This window comes from Lagopus muta, chromosome 17 (assembly GCF_023343835.1).
Source record: "Lagopus muta isolate bLagMut1 chromosome 17, bLagMut1 primary, whole genome shotgun sequence".
Taxonomy (NCBI): Eukaryota; Metazoa; Chordata; class Aves; order Galliformes; family Phasianidae; genus Lagopus; species Lagopus muta.
This window is the reverse complement of record NC_064449.1, coordinates 6,719,616-6,738,780: the sequence shown is the minus strand read 5'-3', so window position 1 is coordinate 6,738,780 and position 19,165 is coordinate 6,719,616. Positions and strand designations below refer to the sequence as shown.

The following is a 19,165-nucleotide window of genomic DNA, read 5'->3' as shown; positions in this document are numbered from 1 at the left end:
ATTTGGCACTTAGAGCTGTTTTTAGCTTTAGAACAAAGTTTAATTCTATTATGAAAGTATCCTTAAACTTCTTAGGCGAGTTAGAACTTAATGGAAACTCACTGTACCTGTATTCTGATCATTCTAAAAGGAGGATGCTGTCCTAACACAAAGTTAGGTCATTTAGTTTTGTATATCCTGCTGATACGCTGCTTTGTATGTGCAGCTCTTCAGTCTCACAAGAGAAGTCAGCTGTGTCAGAGCTTCAGACAAAGCTGCTCTTGTACAGCTACAAGCACTGCAATAAACCACCCGCTCCACTACAGCCAAATTACTGCTTGTATGGTTGCTGGTATTATGGCAGCAGCTTGTAGAACCAGTGCTTAGCTTAGTGCAAGAAAGTTGGCATAAAAATGCATTTAAAAAATAAAAGTGATGCAATAACCAATGTGAAGCCTGAGTTTAGGGGTTCTGGTGTTTCAGGTTTGAATGTTCTTTTCCCTTCCCTCATCACTTGCACTGAGTCAGCAACAGACAGCAGCAGCAGGGCACAGGACAAGAACAGCCACAGCCACCAAGGGTGCGTGGTGCAGCAGGCACCTGACCTGTGCTTTGTACCATTAGCAGAGTTTCTGCAGACGTTGATTAAAATAGACACATTTTAGTATAAATACTATATTTATTAAATATCTTTACAATTCATTTAAATGTATTTACAGAACTATTCCTGCATAAGTTATACCTCAGACATGAAATTCACATAATTGCCTCTTAGGTAAGCATAGATGATAGTCTCATTTAACAACAACAAAAAAAAGCATCCTCATTAGATACAGACTCGGATTTGCTTCATTTTTTTCAGCTATCTTTGGAAGAAACTACTTCATACAGTCCTTTTCTACACACACAGTCTGGTTTCTCCCTAGAGAAAGGATGCCCACTGCTGAGAGATGGAAATTCCTTCCCAAAATGCTTTACCTCACCTCTCTCATCTCCCTCACCCAGTCCTGTCTGGTCCCAAAATCTTGGTTTTTTTTTCTCCTCAGCCATACCTTCTTTATGAGCACAAAGTGTAGACAGAAACTGTACACTGTAGGTCTCCCAAAGATAGCCATCCAAGTAGCACGGAACCACAGACTCTTCCATTTCACATCTTAGCCCTTTTTTCACCCATATACCGAGTAACACAGCCGCAGAAATCCCAACTCCTGCACACACCGGGGTCCCCCTTCCCTTCCCATTCCTGCTCCACAACAGCCAGCTCCTGTCAGCTAACAGGAACGTTCCGTGGCAGCTGAGGCCGTTCCTGCATGTCCCCATGCTATGGAACAGCTCTCCTGTACCCTCCTCTCACCAACACACAAAACCTAACTGCTCAGAAGCGTTCCTGCTTCGTGCATCGTTTAAAGTTACTGTGATAGTATGGGCCCTGTCATTTCCTCTTCCAAAAATTTGTTGTGCGCAGACAGCTTAAGTTCATAGGAAGAAATTAGGTTTGATATGTTTCGAGTGCATATCTGAAAACAAAACAAAAACAAGCGCGTGATAAAAATATCAATTCTTTATAATACAGTATTGCTTTATAAACAGATGGAAAAGCTATCAGCTTTACTGGTCTTTGGTGCGTCCAGTGAGGGATAAACTCATGAATTGTAAATAAAAATCCAATTTTGTTCTTTATTAAAAAATAAATCAGGATGTGAGGCAGATGGCTTAACAGACACCGCTCAGCTACGAACTGCTTCAACACAAACAGCAAGGCAGAGGCTCAAACCCAGCAGGCAGCACAGTTCGCTTCCGGGGAGGTGGCCGAATCTCTCCGGTGGAGGATTCCAGCCCTGGACCAGCAGAGGCAGAGCACAGAGCATGCAGCACCTCACACACCTCTGCTGTGCTCATCTCTCTGATCCACGTACAATTCTCAATTTATAATTCTAAAACGTGGAGGGGGGAAAAAAAAAAATGAAGGCTGGAAATGAGCGCAGTGAGAGCGAGGAGTCAGAGTGCAAAACAGTCCGGGTCTACAAGGGCATCGTTTAAGGTAAGTTCAGGGGAAAGAGTAATTGATCAAATCAGCTCTAGTGAAGAAACACGACAGTCAATACTGGAGAACAAAACGTGAAGATACCCAGATCTGAGAGGGAAACATCCCTCCCAAGGACGAGAAACAAAGCCCTGTACTGCAGCATGAATACATTCCTTCCAACGAGAAGCCAGGATCCAGCTTGTTCAGTTCTAAAAAACAAGGACTGACATTTGTGCAAAGTTATCCACCACTCACTGCTCCACGGATCGCAAAACTAATTGGTTTTTCTTCATTAACATAATCCTCCCCATACCCTCACCAAAATAAGATTTTGGTCAAGTTAGGGTGGTTAAGGCATTTTGACAAGTAATTACAAGGTGATTTAAAATAGATACGTAACATTACGCCAATTTAGGAATAGCAGATAAATTACTGAAGAGCTTCCAAATTAATCACTTATTATAAATGAAATGCCTGTTACAAGCACGATGCATTGAAATAGAGTAAAATGACATGTACATGGTACATGTTAAATGATCTTAAATAAAAGCTCGACATAGTTACGCAAATATACAGTACAAGTCCACAAAAATTCTTTAAACAAGTTGAGGTAACCTCAAACTTAAACAGTTTTAATGCAATAAACCAGGTAGTAAAGATCTCCTCCTGAGAGCAGGTAAGACTGCTTACTGACCGAGTTTAACTGCACTCACCTAGACATCGACATTACCCGACTTTTTATATATAAAAACATGGCTTTAATTTATTTCTACATACTCTTCTACCGGCAAAAAAGTTAATGAAAAACTGACCAAAAATATATATATCTTTACAGCTATCAGCTATTTGTATGAACCTCAAAATAGAAAGGAAAGCTTGCTGGAACGGGGGGAACAACTGCGAGCTGCTGTGATTCCAAAGGAAATGTAATATTGCAAAGTGGCTGTCAGATAACTGTAAACATCATTAAGGTTCGTTCTGAAAACCCTACGCTTTAGTTTCTGAAATGTTGTGTTTTGCTGATTATTCATTGATGGTTTCCATTTCTGTACTGCTGCTGCTGCCACAGCATAAAGCAAAGAGGTGCGTGTGGGAGCCAGAAAACACGAGGATGGTCTGGCCTTCACTTGGTGCAGCACGTGCTGTGCTGCAGTGGCAATATTCAGACAAACGATGTTTCGTTAACAAGAGATTTGTGTACCAAAGTAACGATGCTCGGAGCTGAGGCTGATCTGCTCTCTGTGCAGCCTCCTGCTGCAGCATTGACGCCGTATCACCTGTGCTGGTCAGATGGGTTAAAATGCTTTGAAGGACCTCAGCTTCGACCATCTCTGGTGGTGGTTTTTTGTTTGTTTTTTTTTGTTTTGGTTTTTTTTTAGACAAAGTTATAGTTTTTGTTTAAAAAAAGATAGTTATCCACAGCCAAAACATCCAGATACCAGCCCCATTATGGACGAATGATCTGCAGAACTCTTTAAGATCACGGTTAAGCACCTGAAATCACAAAACACATTTGCATCCATACAACTTGACCTAAAGTATGTTGTTGAAATTCCGAACTAGAAAAGGCTCCTAGGCTGACACCGTGTATGGCAAGAGCAGAATGTTTACAGCAGTTACAAACCTCCTGAAAACCGGAGCTTAGAAACACGAGACCTCAGCTACCACTGTAACAAGACTACGCTTATGAAACTGTGTTCTGTAACATACCCTTTAACGAACAGTGAATGTTTCTAGCAGATAGAATAATATGCCCTCTTGTAGAGGTTTTAGCTATTGAATCTAGGCTGAAAGATGATAAACCAATTCTACTCATCTGAAAGTCACATTTCAAATGCAATAACAACGTGGGATTGATCCTCCCCCTTTTATGGACAATTGCTAAGCTCTGAAAGACATGCTTCAAGCCTTGAGCTGCTTCTTCACTTCTTGCTGGCAGACAGAGACCAGTGCACTACGAGAGTGGTTCTGAACAAGGACTTCAGTTGTGTCTCAAAACAGGCAACGAGCTCGCAAACTGGCTGCAGAGATCAGCTGCAAAGGAAGAAAGCCATCCTGCCAGCAGGAAACCACACGTGTGAAGCTGGGAGCTCGGGGATAATGAACACCTCGGCAGCTGGCACTGCAGGCACGTCAGTCTGTGTACTCAGCTACGATAGAAAGAAGGACGGTGATGTCATCTGGTTTCCCCCCTGTAATATAAGAATAAAAGCACGATGTCAAACCACGCTGGGTTGTCTTCTTATAGCCTGTGGTGCTGCCCCATGGAAAGCTCCTAGTTTAAATATTAAAAATCTGAAGCAGAGAACGCTTCCTCTACTTCCTTCCCAAAATACAGCTGAGGGGAGCATTCAAAAGATCAAAAAAGCTCTCTCCCCTCTTGAGCAATAGTGAGATGCTTCTAAAAGCTACTAACATTTTCAGCTATCACTTTTCAAGACTCAGTAGGCTGCAGCAATGCACTGCAGTTGCACAGAAATAGCTCGCAGGGGTATTTGGTTACACAGAAGGTCACAGGAGGTCTCAGGACTTGGGAGATCTGCAGATTCATTACTATCAACCTTTATGAAAGGCGTTTAAGGTGCCGCAGGAAATCCTGCCCTCTTGATACAGGGATAATGAGGATCTCTCTAATTATTAATTAAAAAAAATCGTTTGACTGGAGCCTGAACTCTGCCAGGCATTAGTACTTTTCTAGAGCATAGGAAATAGAACCAACAGAGATCAGGGCTGGGGGTTAATGGTACAAAGCTCAGAAAGAAATCCAAACAGCTGGCAGAATCTCGACTAAAACGCATCAGGACTGGAAGACCTTAACAGAAAATCACATCCCACAACTGAACAACAAAAATCCACAGCCATGCACAAATCCTAGGAACAGGTCAAGCACAGCTCTCCTGGGAGCCTGGACAACTTATGTCAGGCTGGATTCTTGTGGCAGCAGCATCCATATTAAAGAAAAAAAATAGCAAAAGTCAGTGCACAGAGCTCCATGCGCTCCAGCTGCTTCCCCCCAGGAGGCTGCTGACTGGCTGGGGCCTGGGATGACCCGCGTCAGGAACCGGGGTCCTTGCCAAACTGACAGCACTGCTGCTCTGTTGCCAAGCACATTTCTTAATTCTCTCTTTTCCTATTGGATTTTTAAGCAGAGCTTTACTTTGCTGAAGATTTCTTAAAGACAGCGAGGGTGGGAGGAAGAGAAAAGAAAACCTTACCTCTCACGTTCAAGCCATTGTCACATGCAAACTGTGCGAAGGGTGACATGTAAGTGGGATCATACGCCAGCTCGTGAGCTTGCTCAGCAATGCTTCTTGCAGTCTGCTGTATGCTCTCATAGTTGGAGTTCTAAATTGATGAGGAAAAAAAGTATTCTTGTAAGGAAGCCTCTATTGCTATTTGTTAATTAACAGATCTGATAACTAAGAGTTCGCATTGAAAGAACCATTTTTTTTTACCCTCACAAAAGAGACTCAGTTGAAGTAATGACATTTTACACCTTGAATGGAAAGCCTGAAGTCTGAGCCTCTTGCCCAAACCAACAAAAACACACCTGGGAAGAAGGAGCGCCTTCAAAGTAAGATGAGAAAAGCTTTAATGAGTGGAATTTCTATGGGTAACTCATGCTCTTTTCTTATTCACTCTCCCTGTTGCTTTCCTTCAATACTTTTCTTACTCCAGACAACACAACATGACAATCACCTCTACTATTAAGAACTATTTTTGAATGTCATTTCAGAAAGTCTTCCCTGCAGTTTGGGGACTCAGCAGGCTTCTCCACGATGAACTTTTGGCTGAATTTCCTCAAGGGGAACTTCGGTGCCTTTCCCAACTGTACCAATAGATGGAGCTCAACTTACTTTTTCCGGAGAAGTGAATCTCCAGCACCCACCTCTGCTGACCTCTTGTCTGTGCAACAAAAAGGTGGATGTACCGCAAACAGAAGCATGCTGCGGCACCATCCATCAGCGACTCGGGTTGGCAGCTAGCACACCAGAGCCTTCCAGCCCACGACAGCATGCTGACACCTTCAGCACCTTCAGCACCATCATTACCTTTGCTAACCAGGTTAAAGCCCCTCTGACAGCTTGTGCTGTGGCACGATCCACATTCCCTTTCACAGCACAGCTGCACACTTTGCTATTTCTGCTCTGATCATAGCACCAACAAGAGAGGAAATGATGAGGGGGGACTGCAGAGGGGAAGCACAGGAGTCGACCTCGTGTGCAGACAGAGGCCTCTGACCTTTAGTCTGCAAGGACCCGTTCTGCCTGGCACCACCTTTCAATTACATACCTGCAGGATAAGAGCAGGCACCATATTTTTAAAACCACACTGTAATCCTACACGTTCGCCTCCTCTGCATCTCATAACATCAAAATGCTTCCCCCAGGGAAGTTATACATCTTGATACCTCTTAAGCATACTTTCCTTTCTGTAAATAGCCTTAAGCTAAACGCTCTCACGCAACCTACAATAGTTTAATGTATGTTTACTGTTTAAAGGAGTGTTTGTGGTCACCAACCTGGAGAACTAGCTGAGAGGTGTTTTCTTTTTAATATCAGATTTTCCACACACACACACAGCCCACAGTTCAGACACTCCAGACTTTCAGAACTTCTGTTTTATAAGCCTTCAAAAAACTATCCATTATTTCTAAGTACTCAGCTTCCCTTACCCCAAATAACCCTTAAGAGAAAGCTGTATTTCCACTTATTTAATCTACAACTGCAAATGCAAATAGAACACAGGCAGCTAAGAGCAGCGCCTGCTGCTGAACTGCCAGCTCTCCCCAGTCCCCCCGCCATCCCCTTGTGTTACAGCAGCCACCGACTCACTGCTGGCTGCTGCTCAGCACATCTGTGCCAAAGCTGCTGCTTTGAGATTCAGCCTGGCTGCAGACCCAAGAGAGAGAGAGAGCGCTTTGGGGCCAACGGCCCTGCTCAAACATGGTATTAACTGGCAAATTTAAACGACAGCCCTTGGTTGTGGGCCTTTTGTGTGTAAAATGAAGCCATAAAAGAAATGGCAGTAACTGCGAGGGCGGCCAAAGACGTTCCGAATCTCTCCCGCTTACCTTCAGCTTTTTTAACTCCTGCAGAATCATGTAGTCAGGCATGTTGTCAAACAATCCGTCTGTCGCCGTCAAAATAATGTCTCCAAGTTGGACATCAAAAGAAGTGCTATCAGCAGCATCAGGGCTGTGGAAATGACACATGTCAAAGAAATGGACTCCAGCTTTCACGAAGGCACCAAGCAACGTCAAACTAGCACAGACAGCTTTTGTAATTCACCACTGTTACGTGTTTTGCTAGAAATAAAAGAAATAATCACTAACTGGAGCTTTTGCACTGGGAAAGCTTGTCAAGAAAGCTACAACAAAAGAGCTGTGATTGCAAACAGGTGATGTTCCAGCTATTACACAAAGGATTTGCATTTACAATTCCCAGATGAACAATTCCGCAAACTAATCTGCTTCACAAGTGTGTCTCCATGGAAACCATTAAGGAGAATGGCAGTTCAGGGCTTCCTTCTCACCCATCTCAAATATGTAACAGAACTGCACTTGAAAGGACAATTCATAATGAGAATGGCCAAAGCACTTAAGGATTCTGAATCATTTTCTGTGGCAGTGGAATGGGAAGCATGACTGGAAATCATTATCAGGAGACCACAGCTGGTTGGACTATTTACGTCTGATAACATCATGCAATATCAAGAGCAGAAAACACCTATTCAGGCCATGAATATTGCTCTAGGATCTGTTTCTCAGATCAAGCATAACAACAAAAATCTTCCTTGTTAAAGATTCCTCAGAGCTCTTTAGCAGAGAGGTGAGGTTCGCCGTGCTGTTTGGCTGTGCGAGAAAGCAGAGCAGCCATCATCCTCAATGCCATCCCACCATCCGGACGGTGTGCGCCTTCAGGAAGGTCAGAGCTGGGACTGCCTGCCCAACCCCACATACAGACCAAATACAAAACAAATTCAGGTGGGAAAACCATCCAGACAACACATGAGTGCCAATTAATGTCAAGAGCAGCCAGAAAGCTTTAATCGTGATTCAGAACCCAAGTGTGGGAGCTCGTTTATCTTGCACTTTTCTCACTGTGTGATGACTCAGATTGCTTTAATTCCCTGACTTCCACTGGACCATATTAACTTCTGTTATGCTATTTTGGGGGGTCTTTTTATAGAAGACACAGAATTTTAGAAAAAAGAGATTTTAATAGTTCTGGAATTTCAAACAATCATTTGCTTTTAGTCTAATAAAGAAGCTAGACTATGTAAGGGCTCCCATTTCAGAGCTCTACACTAGCTTCCTCTCTGCAGCCTCACAAAATAAAACCACGTGCAAGAATGAAACTACTGACTAACAGCTCTCAAGCAGTGTTTTCAAAAGCAAAGCAAACAAACAAAAAAAGCAATTTCAGCATCAAAAATTACAATCTTGATGGCATCAGCCTTGAGACTGACAGCTTTGCACCCATCTCTAAGGTGCCTATTGCATTCTGTGTTTACTGCCATCCCTCTCTGAAGATGCCTTTGTCATTTGTATTTAGAAGAGAGGTATCAGTTTAATGACCATACTGGAGAAGAGAGCTGTATTCTAATTTGTGTATTTCACAGATTGTTGTTCCCCCCCTCCAGTTTTAGTTTACTGGTGAGGCTTCACGCAGCACAGGATTTATCAGCCTGACATTCTCGGGGGAAGACACAAGTCTGCCTTTGAAGCAACTCCTTTCTGTGAACAGATTGTCCTTTCCTAATACTCTCATTTCCCAGCTTGGTGTTCCGCCAAACGGAGTTCTGCTCGTTTTGGTCAAACACAAGATGCTGCTGGAAACACAGCCGCTTGGAACCACGGGCTACAGTCACATGGCCCCCCTCTATTCTTCAAGCACTGCTAACTCACTGCCAAAATATCTACATTAGCGTACTCCAAGGCAGTCTGAGGGGAGCACAGACAGGAGCTGGGAATGAATGCTGCTGATCAGACGAGTCACTCATGCAGGGCGATGGGCACAGCCACAGCTGCAGTCTTCATTACAGCACCTCTACCAGGCAGTGCTCTCCCATGGATCAGAACGCGTCCAGCACACATTACAGATGGTGAGAACATGCTATGCTGGATGAGTAATCGTGAAGCCAATGACTTCTGACTGTGCAACAGCTTACAAAGTTTATCAAGTACACAGTGAGAAGTGTTTGCAGCAGAGGCAGGTAAAGCCACTGGGCACATTAAAACCCGTGTGCTACGCTGCGTTATACAAGGAACACTGAAGCAGCAAAACTGTCACCTTTTGGGAGCTGATCACTATATAGATTTAAAACGTGAGATCCTTTGCCATCTTACCTGTCACTTAAGACGACTCCTTCTGCTTCTGGTGGAGCTATTGACAGTTGGAACGGAGTGTTGAAGTAATGCTGCTGCTCATCAGATCGATGTACAACTTCTCCTCCTCTGACTACCAAAAATCCAGAATCTCCCAAGTTGGCTGTATGTAAACGATGACTTGTTCTGTCCAAAACTACTATGCAAGCTGTACTGCTTCCTGAAAGCAAGCAGAATACGGTGACAAGCTCACCTTACAGAAAGCACTTATTCCTTCACTGCCTTTAGTCATTGCCCAGCAGCTGAAGTATTTATCAAAGCTTACAAATCGGGATAAATAAAAGCACTCATTCATGCAAAAATAAAATTAATACACATTAAATAAGGCAAAATGCTACAGATCTTTGCAGCAGAGGTTTCCAAGCAGACCTGTGTGCAGGACAGACCACAGATGAGCTAAGTGTATGACTGTACAGCCTACAAGGAGGCCAGCTGGCCCGAGGCATCACGTGTTACAGATGTTTCACTTTCTAGCCCAGGGAGCTGCCTGGAAAACCCCGCGCTTCATTTGTTCTCTAGTGAATACAGGGGACCTTCTCCACTCTGAGTGAAGGAAGAGTCACAGCAGAATCTTTGGAAAGACTCATGTTTTATATACAACAGCACCCAGCACTGTTCTGCAATACAGGAAGAGCAATTAAGTAAATGCCACGATTTCCTCCCACTCCAGTTTCATTTAAAAATAATTTCCTAGACTCAATCCTGATGAACCAAGTATTGAGAGTTAAAGCGCAGCAGGAAGGAAAAGTTCAAGCCTAATGAAAATTTTCTAACGAAGTCTTGGTTTGAAATGAATTCTAAATGCCCATTGCTGTGGCAGCTCTGCTTTAGTTCAGGCGGAGGAGCACTAGTTTCAAATTTTAGCTGTATTAGCACAGTGTAACTAGGAGGCCACCACAGAATGCAGATCTTGTGACTCAGCAGATGCCACTTTTCAGGATCAGAAAGGTCAAGCCAAGCAGGGCTGCCTCTGTCTACAAAGGAGTTGTGGGAGCTTTCACCAGCAGCCCACTCTGTGGATTGCTTACAGCCACACCTGCCTTGCACAGATGAGTGCTATTATGTGTGCAAAATCCCAATGGAATTAACAACTATTGCTATTTTGGTGACACTTAAGGTCACTTCTGAGGTTTGAACCTATTCTTTAGGCATATAATGCAAGAACATCTGTGCTAAGCTCAGCAGACAAGCTAAATATAGCTTACACAGCACTCTCCTGGCATAGAAGTTTAAGGTCAGGTGAGAAGCATGCGAATCACACAGGGTAACACCTTCCTGGTGCCTAAGAGGTCACATGCCCTTCAGAAACACTTTCTGTTGGCAAGGTTGTCAGTAGAGGTCAAATACTGCCTTTCAATCTGTTCACAACTCCCAGAGCAGCTAGATTGCACTATCTAAAATCAAGTTGGACAAAGAATATTGCTAAGCATCTGTTTGCATTCAAAAACATGTCTAACGATTCCTTTTACAAAGAACTGTAAACCTACAGGCTATCAGTGGTTGCGTGATATGAGCCACTTTAATCAGCCTGCTAGGTTTAAAGTTCATTGGACATAAAAAGCAACAGGAACAGCAAGTCAAGGAGCGAGCAGATGCATCAACTATGATCAGAAAGTCTCTACTTGCACAGCTTCAGCAAAAAGCCACAGTTAACAGAGAACTATTTACACAAACAAGTGCATGCTGCAGCATATTCTACTGCAAAACTCAACATTCAAACTCCCTGCAAGAACTGGTGAAGAATCACCTCCACCCACAAAGGCTGCTTACCATCAATATTGACTTATTTTTCTATCCATGTATTTAGATACATACGAATATTTGCACGTACTTAAGTACATGTGTAAATAACACAGGACACAGATCCAATTCACGTTTTTGCCTCTTACCAAGCAAAGGTACTTTGTTCTGCAGCAGCTCACAATAACCTGCAGTGAGAATCCCGACAGGATTACTTGGTACAAACCGTCCTTCTTTTACTAAACGTTCACATGTCCGCATTAAAGTCCCTGAGAACTGAGAAGGGTCGACCCCATAGTCCCTCCAGCCACCGACACCATCTGCCACTCCTAGAGGAAAAACCAAACAGAAAACAAGAGTTAGGTGAACAGGAACGTTATCCAAAACGCAGGTTATGTTCAATAGCTGCAGGAAACACAGCACGGCAATTTTTGTGGAAACGGATCTTCAGCTTTAAAGAAGTGTTCAGAAAAGAAATAAGACCACACGAAACAGCCTAACCCCCAAACCAGAGCAAGCCTACACAAAGCTGGGCCCTGTGTCTGCAAGGACAGTTCGTTGCTTAGTCCAGACAAGGAAGAGAATGAAAACTGATCATGGTTCAGTTATTTCTGTTGTTACTCGAAACAGAAAATGAGATGAATTCTGCCAAAGCTTCACAAGCTTTGAGCAACTCCAGGCAAGTACTGAAGATGCTGTGTGCAAGTGGGGTTGTCAGAGAGACAAACAGTTGAGCCAATCACTGTGCTGATGTTGACAGCAACATGATGCTATTGTCAGTGGAAATAAGAGCAAGAAAAACGCTTTGGCTGTCTCATACACAGAAGAAAATCAGTTCTGGCATCTCCTAGACAAATAGTGTGGAAGATGAAGCTCCTGAGCTGGGTCAGAGTAACACAGCAGATATGTCAAAAAAGATCCCCAGCATTTTAACCCCCTATCCAGGCCCACATCTGCACCTTCTCCTTAAAACAGCAGCTGTTTCAACTTTTGAGAGCTCTGTGACTCCAGAAAGAAGAGCACTGCTAGCAAAGGCAGGAAAATTTGACTGAGGCGGTAAAAAGTAAGTTTGCCTCATCTACAAATGCCCTTCACGCCAGTCACCATCTGAAACTGAGACGGAAGGTTTAGAGCCGACCTTGGCACGAACTCTAATCTGACAAGAGGTTACATCCAGATTCTGAACAGCCCATCAACATTAATCAGATTTCTCCCAAAAATAGTGCACAACCTTTTAGACACCTGCTTTGTCCGCTTGCTTTCTTAGAAGAACGGTGCAGGAAGGCAGATCCCTGCCTTCCCCTCTTCAGAGCAGCTCTGGCACAGAGCTCACGTGGAGGCAGCCCAGGCACTCCTCACAACTTCTTTCCTCCTCTCTGCAGGAGAAAACTAATCCTCCCTCTGCAGGTCCCACAGCTTCAGGGTAATGCTGGGTTAAACCCTCGCTTTCTGCTGCCACTCAAACCAGGCTAGTGTAAGAGATCAGCAAGAAAAGGGTTTCTGCTCTGATCTGGAATTTGAAATAGAAGCCGAGCACCAGTCTAGATGATAATGCTTTGCTTTGCATTAAGCGACCCGAAGAGCAGCTCTTTTTCCCTTTAAGATGACTGCAGTCCAGCCGTAATTTTGCCAGCTGATCATAGCAAGCATTGCTTCAGTGAAAAGGTTGACACAAGGAAAAGGGCAGTGTCTGACGGATACTGTCCAGATACTGCTCCTGGTTCCTAAGGTTGTTACAAAACAAGCTTGTGAGAAGTTATGGAGTACCCCTGAATGCTCAGTAAACTATTTTCGTGTTAGCCTTCTTTGGAAATACTTCAACAGAAACAGCACAGCATTAGCATACGGGGCAAGAAAGCAAGACGCCACGGAAAGCACCCAGTGAGGTTAATTACCAAAACCAACTCTGAAGTAAAAATAAGAGCACGCCACCTGATTTTCTTTGCTCACTTCTTACTCCAGGCAAGAAATCTGAATCCACAACTGTGGCGGCACACCTTGCTCTGCTTTGTATTCCTGCCTGCTTTCTGTAAGCTATGAACAGTCACAAGGACGCTGCCAGTGCCTCCCATGCCCACAAGGTGCCCCGACCTGCAGGAGGTCCAACACACAGCCAGGCATTCCTTCTCCATCTCTGGCACATCAGCAGACTGGAGCAGCACGCTCACAAGCATGCCCTGCAGAATGCTTCAAGCCCCAGCGCCTCCGCATGGCTCAGCAGCTCGCTGCTGTCATTGCCTCGCCCGACACAGACAATGGGGGGTTTCTACAAAGTTGTTTTTTTCCTTTTCTTTAAAAAGCATTTCTAAACCAGTCCATTTAATCTAAGCTAGGTGACCTTGTTAGCTCCCAAGGCATGCTGCCCGAGCAGCCAAACACTTCTTCCTGCTCAGGCACGCAGTCAGCAGGCCCTGCTGCCATCGAGATCAGCACAGCACACAGGCAGAGCACACAGGGAGCCCTACAGCACACCTCAGATACCCACTTTCCTTGCTTTTGCCTTACATCAGTGCAATCCCAGTTCTCGCTGTCTTCAGCCATTGTGTCCTGCTTTCTGTATGGTTTCAAAATGAAAGCCAGTATCTTCAAATTCTCAATATAAACTCAGCGGTTTAATAGGAAAGGAATATATATATATATTTTTATTTCCTACTGAAAAAGATGTAAATGTGAACAAAGTTGGAAAAAACTTTGTGAGAATGACACAGCTAAGAAGAATGGGCACATGGAGGCACGAGGCAAACACGGGCGTGCCTGCAGGAACTGATCTTGCATGCAAACACTGCAAACCTCGTAAGATGTTCCACTCATCAAACTGAACTTTAAGATTCTGGAGAACATTACCCAAATTAGCCATGATTCACTAATAAAAGAACATCGAGAGGATATATTTATGGGCCTGGACTTATTTTGCATCTGACACAGAGGACAGACTAAAATGGCAACGAAGCACAATCTGCTGTGCTGCATGAGTGTGAAATGCAGCACCTAATATTCGTCACTACCTCAGAATTGAGATAAACCGATAAGATTCCTAGTTTATCAGTGATGAGATAAGCTCCACGGTCCGGCAGCTCCTCCAGCAGTGTGACTGGCAGCAGGCAGGGGAGGGGATGCTACAGCCAAGTGGCACCCATTCCCCAGCACACCCTCCTTCAGGCTCCCTTTGGAACACACTGTGTACAATAACCCTGGTCAGATACCTTCCCCAGAGGCAGGTGGGGCTCAACTGGTAACTAGTTACAAAAGGAAAGGTTACTTATTCACACTGTGCGTTTTAAACCTTATACCTGTCCTCAGCTTGCATTAACTTCAAAGGTTCTAGAAGAATAAACGGCTCAATGACAAGGAGGAACAAAAAGCAAGAGGCTGAAGGAGAAACAAGGAACTGAAAATTGTGCACCTACTTCCAGGAAAAAGAAGCAGTTCCTTTTATTATTCCCACCTCCCACAACAACACACCACTGCTCAGGAAACAAGTTTTACTCCAGGTATCTCTCCTACCCAACTGCACAGTGATTTTGGAAGCTGTAGCAGGGCAACAACACTTCCTGCAACATAGGTATGCAGAGTGCCTCACCTAGCACGCTGTGTGCTTTGCTTATTTCCTTCTGCACCTTCTGACAGAACCTGCTTTTGCTCTGTGCAGTTTTCTTCCAGAAACTGTGGTAAGGAAGAATCATCAGATTTTAGCTTCATCCTCAGAAAGAAAGCCACTAATTTCAAAGAGTTCACATTCAGTGCTACTTAGCAGCTCTGCTGACATTTGGATTAGCTGTACAGACAAGTATGTCAGTGAATGTGATTCTAAAGGAGATGTTTCTCAATAACCTGTAGTTCCTCTGCAAATGGAAATACTTGTTCTCATGTTAAAAAAGCCCCATTTGGACTACTGTACAAAAACAGTCTGTGACATTTTTCAAGATGCTGATTATTCCCTCTAGAACGCTTCCATTTCTCCCAAGAGAAGGGGCAGAGCTGTACACTGAGCTCAGCAGACCACTCGCCTCCTTTAGTATTGGCAAGTTTTAGCAGCAATCTCTTTAATAGGTATGATACCAAATAAACAACTTAACATAGTCTTACAGGACCTTCAGGCATCTGAGCAAGAATTCCTCCTCTGTAGCTGCCAGAACATCTCTGACATTTCACCTACAAATCCTTCTATATTTTGCAGTTCACTTTTCTTGATGACAGCAAAACCAACAATCTTCCGAGGGCCTCACCGCTCTCTGGGGAGCTGCATACCTCCTATGCAGGCAGATGACAAACTTAACTCTCACACACAGCACCATTCCTCTTACCGTAGAGTAGCTGCACTACAGCTCCAAAGAAAACCACCAAGATTTGCAGCAGATAGAACAGCTGCCAAATTTAACTTTGCAGTGGACAAACAGCGCCCTGTTGCCAACCACTTGTTTCCTACCACCGCCACCAGTTGTTTCCTACCCCTTCTGCTACCACAGCTTCCATGGTTTGGAAGGCTAGTCAAGTCACACTGGCTACACCCAAACTTCCACCCAGCAGACAGTGTAGAAGTGATGCTGTCACGGGATGCACTCTGCTTGCTGCAATGTTTCAATCATGAGTCACACAACAGTTCGGAAAATCCATTAAAAAACTGCAAAGAGAACAGGAGCCTGATAAGGCAGGAATAAGCAAGAAAAGGCAGATCCAAACAACAGAGAAAGAGACCACCAGCTTCAATCTCAGCACCTACAGACTGGTGAACTTATTTGCTTTGTTAAGGTTAGTGCTTTTTTTACCTGTATACTAACTAGAAGGGAATAAAGGAATTAGTTCCTAAAATTCTGTTTTCCAGCTTGGAAAAACACTTAAAGTTACAAAAAGTTTAAGACATGAGCAGGAAGACACATATGTTCAAGAAGACACCTTCCGATATTTCTCATCACTGCATTCTGTAATTTTCTGAGGGTTTGAACAACAGTGTCACCAACAGCAAACATACACAATGGTACAAGCAGCAGCACAAAGCACATGCAGGCCTGAAACACGGAGCTCCAGAAATGAATATTAGTAGGAATGTTATTTCCTTTCCTCATTGCGATCCCAAAGGATGTCATGGATTTGAGATTCTTGCTCCTCCTTCTGCTCACAATGGGAAGAAAACATGCAAATGTAAGAGGTATATAGCAGACAGATGTCAAAATAAGAGCTAAAGAGCCAAAGCTTCCAGTACACCAGTAAGGGACCCCACCAAGCCTTGATGACTGCGGGACAGCTGGAAATAACACACATCTCCATAAGTGTCCTCATTTTCTTACAGGGAAAGGCTGAAGGACAGGCTAGCAGACACACTGTCAACTTCTAGACTGCATAACACAAAAGAAGTGCTTGGCATTGTTGTATCTGCTGTAAACACTCTGCCTCATTAGCCCTGGCCAACTTTTGTTTGACCTAAGAAAATGAAACCCCAAGCACTCATGCCAAGTGGCTGGGAGTAGCTCCTTCACTGTAACACCACGCCCGTATCCATCCCACACAAGCATGCTTTCCATACAGAGATTCTGGAAAAGACTGGCACAGAGGAGTTTTAAATTCCTATCTGCTATAGCTTTGTTAGTGATGACAACTAGGGCAGGCTAACTTGAAACTCACTGTTCTCTACAAGTGTTATATTGTGTTCAGCACTCACTTTCACTGAAACCACCTGAGCCTCTTCATTAAACTAATGCTGAAAAATGAAGCTTTTAAAGCCATGGTTCAGCCCAGGCAGATTTCTGAGGCACAAAGTTAGGCAGGTATTGAGTTGGCACAAAATTTATGAGGCTTGTTAAAAAAGAAAAAGAAAGATAAACAGCCTCAGATTTGGGATGAGAGCAAGAGGAATTGAGGGCAGGAAAAGACCGGTGCTGAAACTTCTTCTGCAGCAGTGTTGAACAGCTGGTGAGAAAGGGAGAGCAAAGAGATGAATAATAGCAGAAACAAGAAAACTACTGTGCTCTGGAGCTTAAGAACTACTGATGAAGAAAAAGCACTGAGATTGCATTAGAAGCTATACTGTGTTAACGTCTGCAGTTTTGTTTGCAGCAGTTTTGCTTTACTGATACATATTAATATTAGAAAGAGCAATGAAGAACGTGAAAACAGCTTTACAGGGAAAAAAAAAACCAAAAAGCAGCTTTCCTATTTGAAGCCTCTTCTTCCTGCTAAGGACTTAAGACATCCTTGTTTGAAGCTGTCTTTGCTGTTTGATCCTTAAGTGGAGTTATAACTGTTTGTTATCAAGTTGCCATGAAAATTAATGCAAAGACAAACTTAGAAATGCAACTCTCTGTTAATTCCAGCTGGAAGGCAAGACAAGCTGGAAATCCTCATATGGTAATGACCAAATACGGCCAAAAAACCCTAAACATCATCAGATGAGTCCAAATCTACACCATGTAAAGAATCCACTTACACAAGAAGCATATTCTGCATTTCTCTTCAGGGCAAATACAGATTACTTATTTATCAGTGCTGGCCTAGTAAGAACCTAAAGGCAGCCAGCCGTAGTCACATGTTGGAGTGTGGTTGTCCAACAGCTGATCTAAATGGAAAAAGTTTCCTTGGAACAGGCGCAAGAGAAGAGATGCAAAATGTCTAAATACACAGACAGGTTTTTCACATCTCCTTGAAAGCTGTAGCATCACCACTACAGCATGGGCTCCCTTTTAGAATAACCAGCAATACTGTTGCCTAGCACCCCGTTACAGCTTCCTGAAAAAATGTTTTAGCTATATTAACCAGCAAGTAAGCTACAGTGACAGAGCTGAATTCCAGGCACTGTCATATCATAAGACACTGCAGCAAGTTCTCAGCATCTTTAATTTAAAATGACAGGGAGAAAAACAAAGGGTTTTTTTTGTTGTTGTTGTTAATTTACTTTAATGTTAAAGTTGTGGTAAATTTACTTCCATTGCTGCAAAGCAACTTTTGCAAAGTGTCAGCCAAATTCAACCTTGACTGCACGGGAGAAAGGTCAAGCACTGTCCAAAGCAATACTTCTCATAAACTGAAGATTCTTATTGACTGCCTCCGTTTTCCCATTACTTTTAAAATCTGAGCTGGGAAGATCCATTTTGCAGACGAGCACAAAGCAGAGCAAGCAATCAGGACACAGCACCCGCCGAAACTGAAGTTTGACATTTGAAACCAGCCTCAATGTCACTTTGCCTTTCACTTGACAAGGACAAAGCATGCACTAAAATAAGGAAGCGTGCAATTCAGCGATCTTTTACATCGCAGCCACCAGGTGTTCCGCCAGGTTTTAGAGGCGCAAAGGGAGGAAAACACCCACAAAGGTGTTTCCCCGCTCCCACAGCCACCAGGCCTCAGGGGCAGCTCCGTGTGAAGCACAGGGCCTCCTGGCCGCCGGCCTCGGCGCCACCCCATCCCAGCACTGCGCCCGAAGGGACGGCGGCCCCGCCGCAGCCTCGGTAAGGGCGCAGAGCCGGGGTCCGTCCCTTTGCCACCGAGGTCACCCGCACCGCCGTCACTTACCGAGCACATCCGCCGTGCGGTGCCGGGCCACGAAGCAGGCGTCATCCCCGTAGCACATGCCTTTCTTGAGGATCCCCTTGCGGAAATCTTTACCGAAGCCGCAGCTGGCCGTCACTAAGCTGTAGTCACGGCTGTCGGTCTGCGAGAGGCCGCCCAGCACCGCCCGGGCCACCAGCCTGCCATAGGACAGCACCGAGAACATGGCGTGGGGCGCCCAGCAGCCCAAGGCCAGGAACGCGGGGAGCCACCGGCGCAGCCGCCTCCTGCAGCGAGCCAGCCTTCCTGCTGCCCGCCGCCTCCGGGCCTCAGCGCCGCGACAGCTCCGGACCTCCGGCCGAGCCCCGCGGAGCAGCAGCGCCCGGCCAACCTCAGCAGCCCGCCTCGCAGCCCCTCGAACGGCTCGGTCCCTCCACACCTCGGCCCGGCAGTCCCTCCTCGGCCCGGCCCCTCGCCCTCCCCCCGCCCACCTCGCCCCTCTCGGCCGGCTCCCGCCCTCACACCCCGAGCGCCGGCTCCTCGCGGCCGGC

At 44.8% G+C, this 19,165-nt stretch overlaps 1 protein-coding gene across 1 annotated transcript; it reads right to left on the bottom strand.

Annotated features, from left to right (window-relative positions):
- Positions 1-1,109: 1,109 nt before the first annotated feature.
- Positions 1,110-19,095, bottom strand: PPTC7 (protein phosphatase targeting COQ7). The gene is made up of 6 exons (XM_048963916.1): positions 18,639-19,095; positions 11,285-11,464; positions 9,357-9,555; positions 7,080-7,203; positions 5,221-5,350; positions 1,110-4,197 (listed from the first exon to the last, which is right to left on the bottom strand). Exons 1-6 carry the CDS (start codon positions 18,838-18,840, stop codon positions 4,139-4,141), a joined length of 894 nt encoding a protein of 297 aa, XP_048819873.1. The 5' UTR covers positions 18,841-19,095; the 3' UTR covers positions 1,110-4,138.
- Positions 19,096-19,165: the final 70 nt, after the last annotated feature.

Excerpts from the sequence above, each read along its gene's own strand:
- PPTC7 (XM_048963916.1), bottom strand. The coding sequence starts at position 18,840 with ATGTTCTCGGTGCTGTCCTATGGCAGGCTGGTGGCCCGGGCGGTGCTG. Across the intron at positions 11,465-18,638 it reads CCGCACGGCGGATGTGCTCG|GAGTGGCAGATGGTGTCGGT; the intron begins GTAAGTGACGGC and ends TTTTTCCTCTAG. Across the intron at positions 7,204-9,356 it reads GGAGTCGTCTTAAGTGACAG|CCCTGATGCTGCTGATAGCA; the intron begins GTAAGATGGCAA and ends TCATTTCCACAG.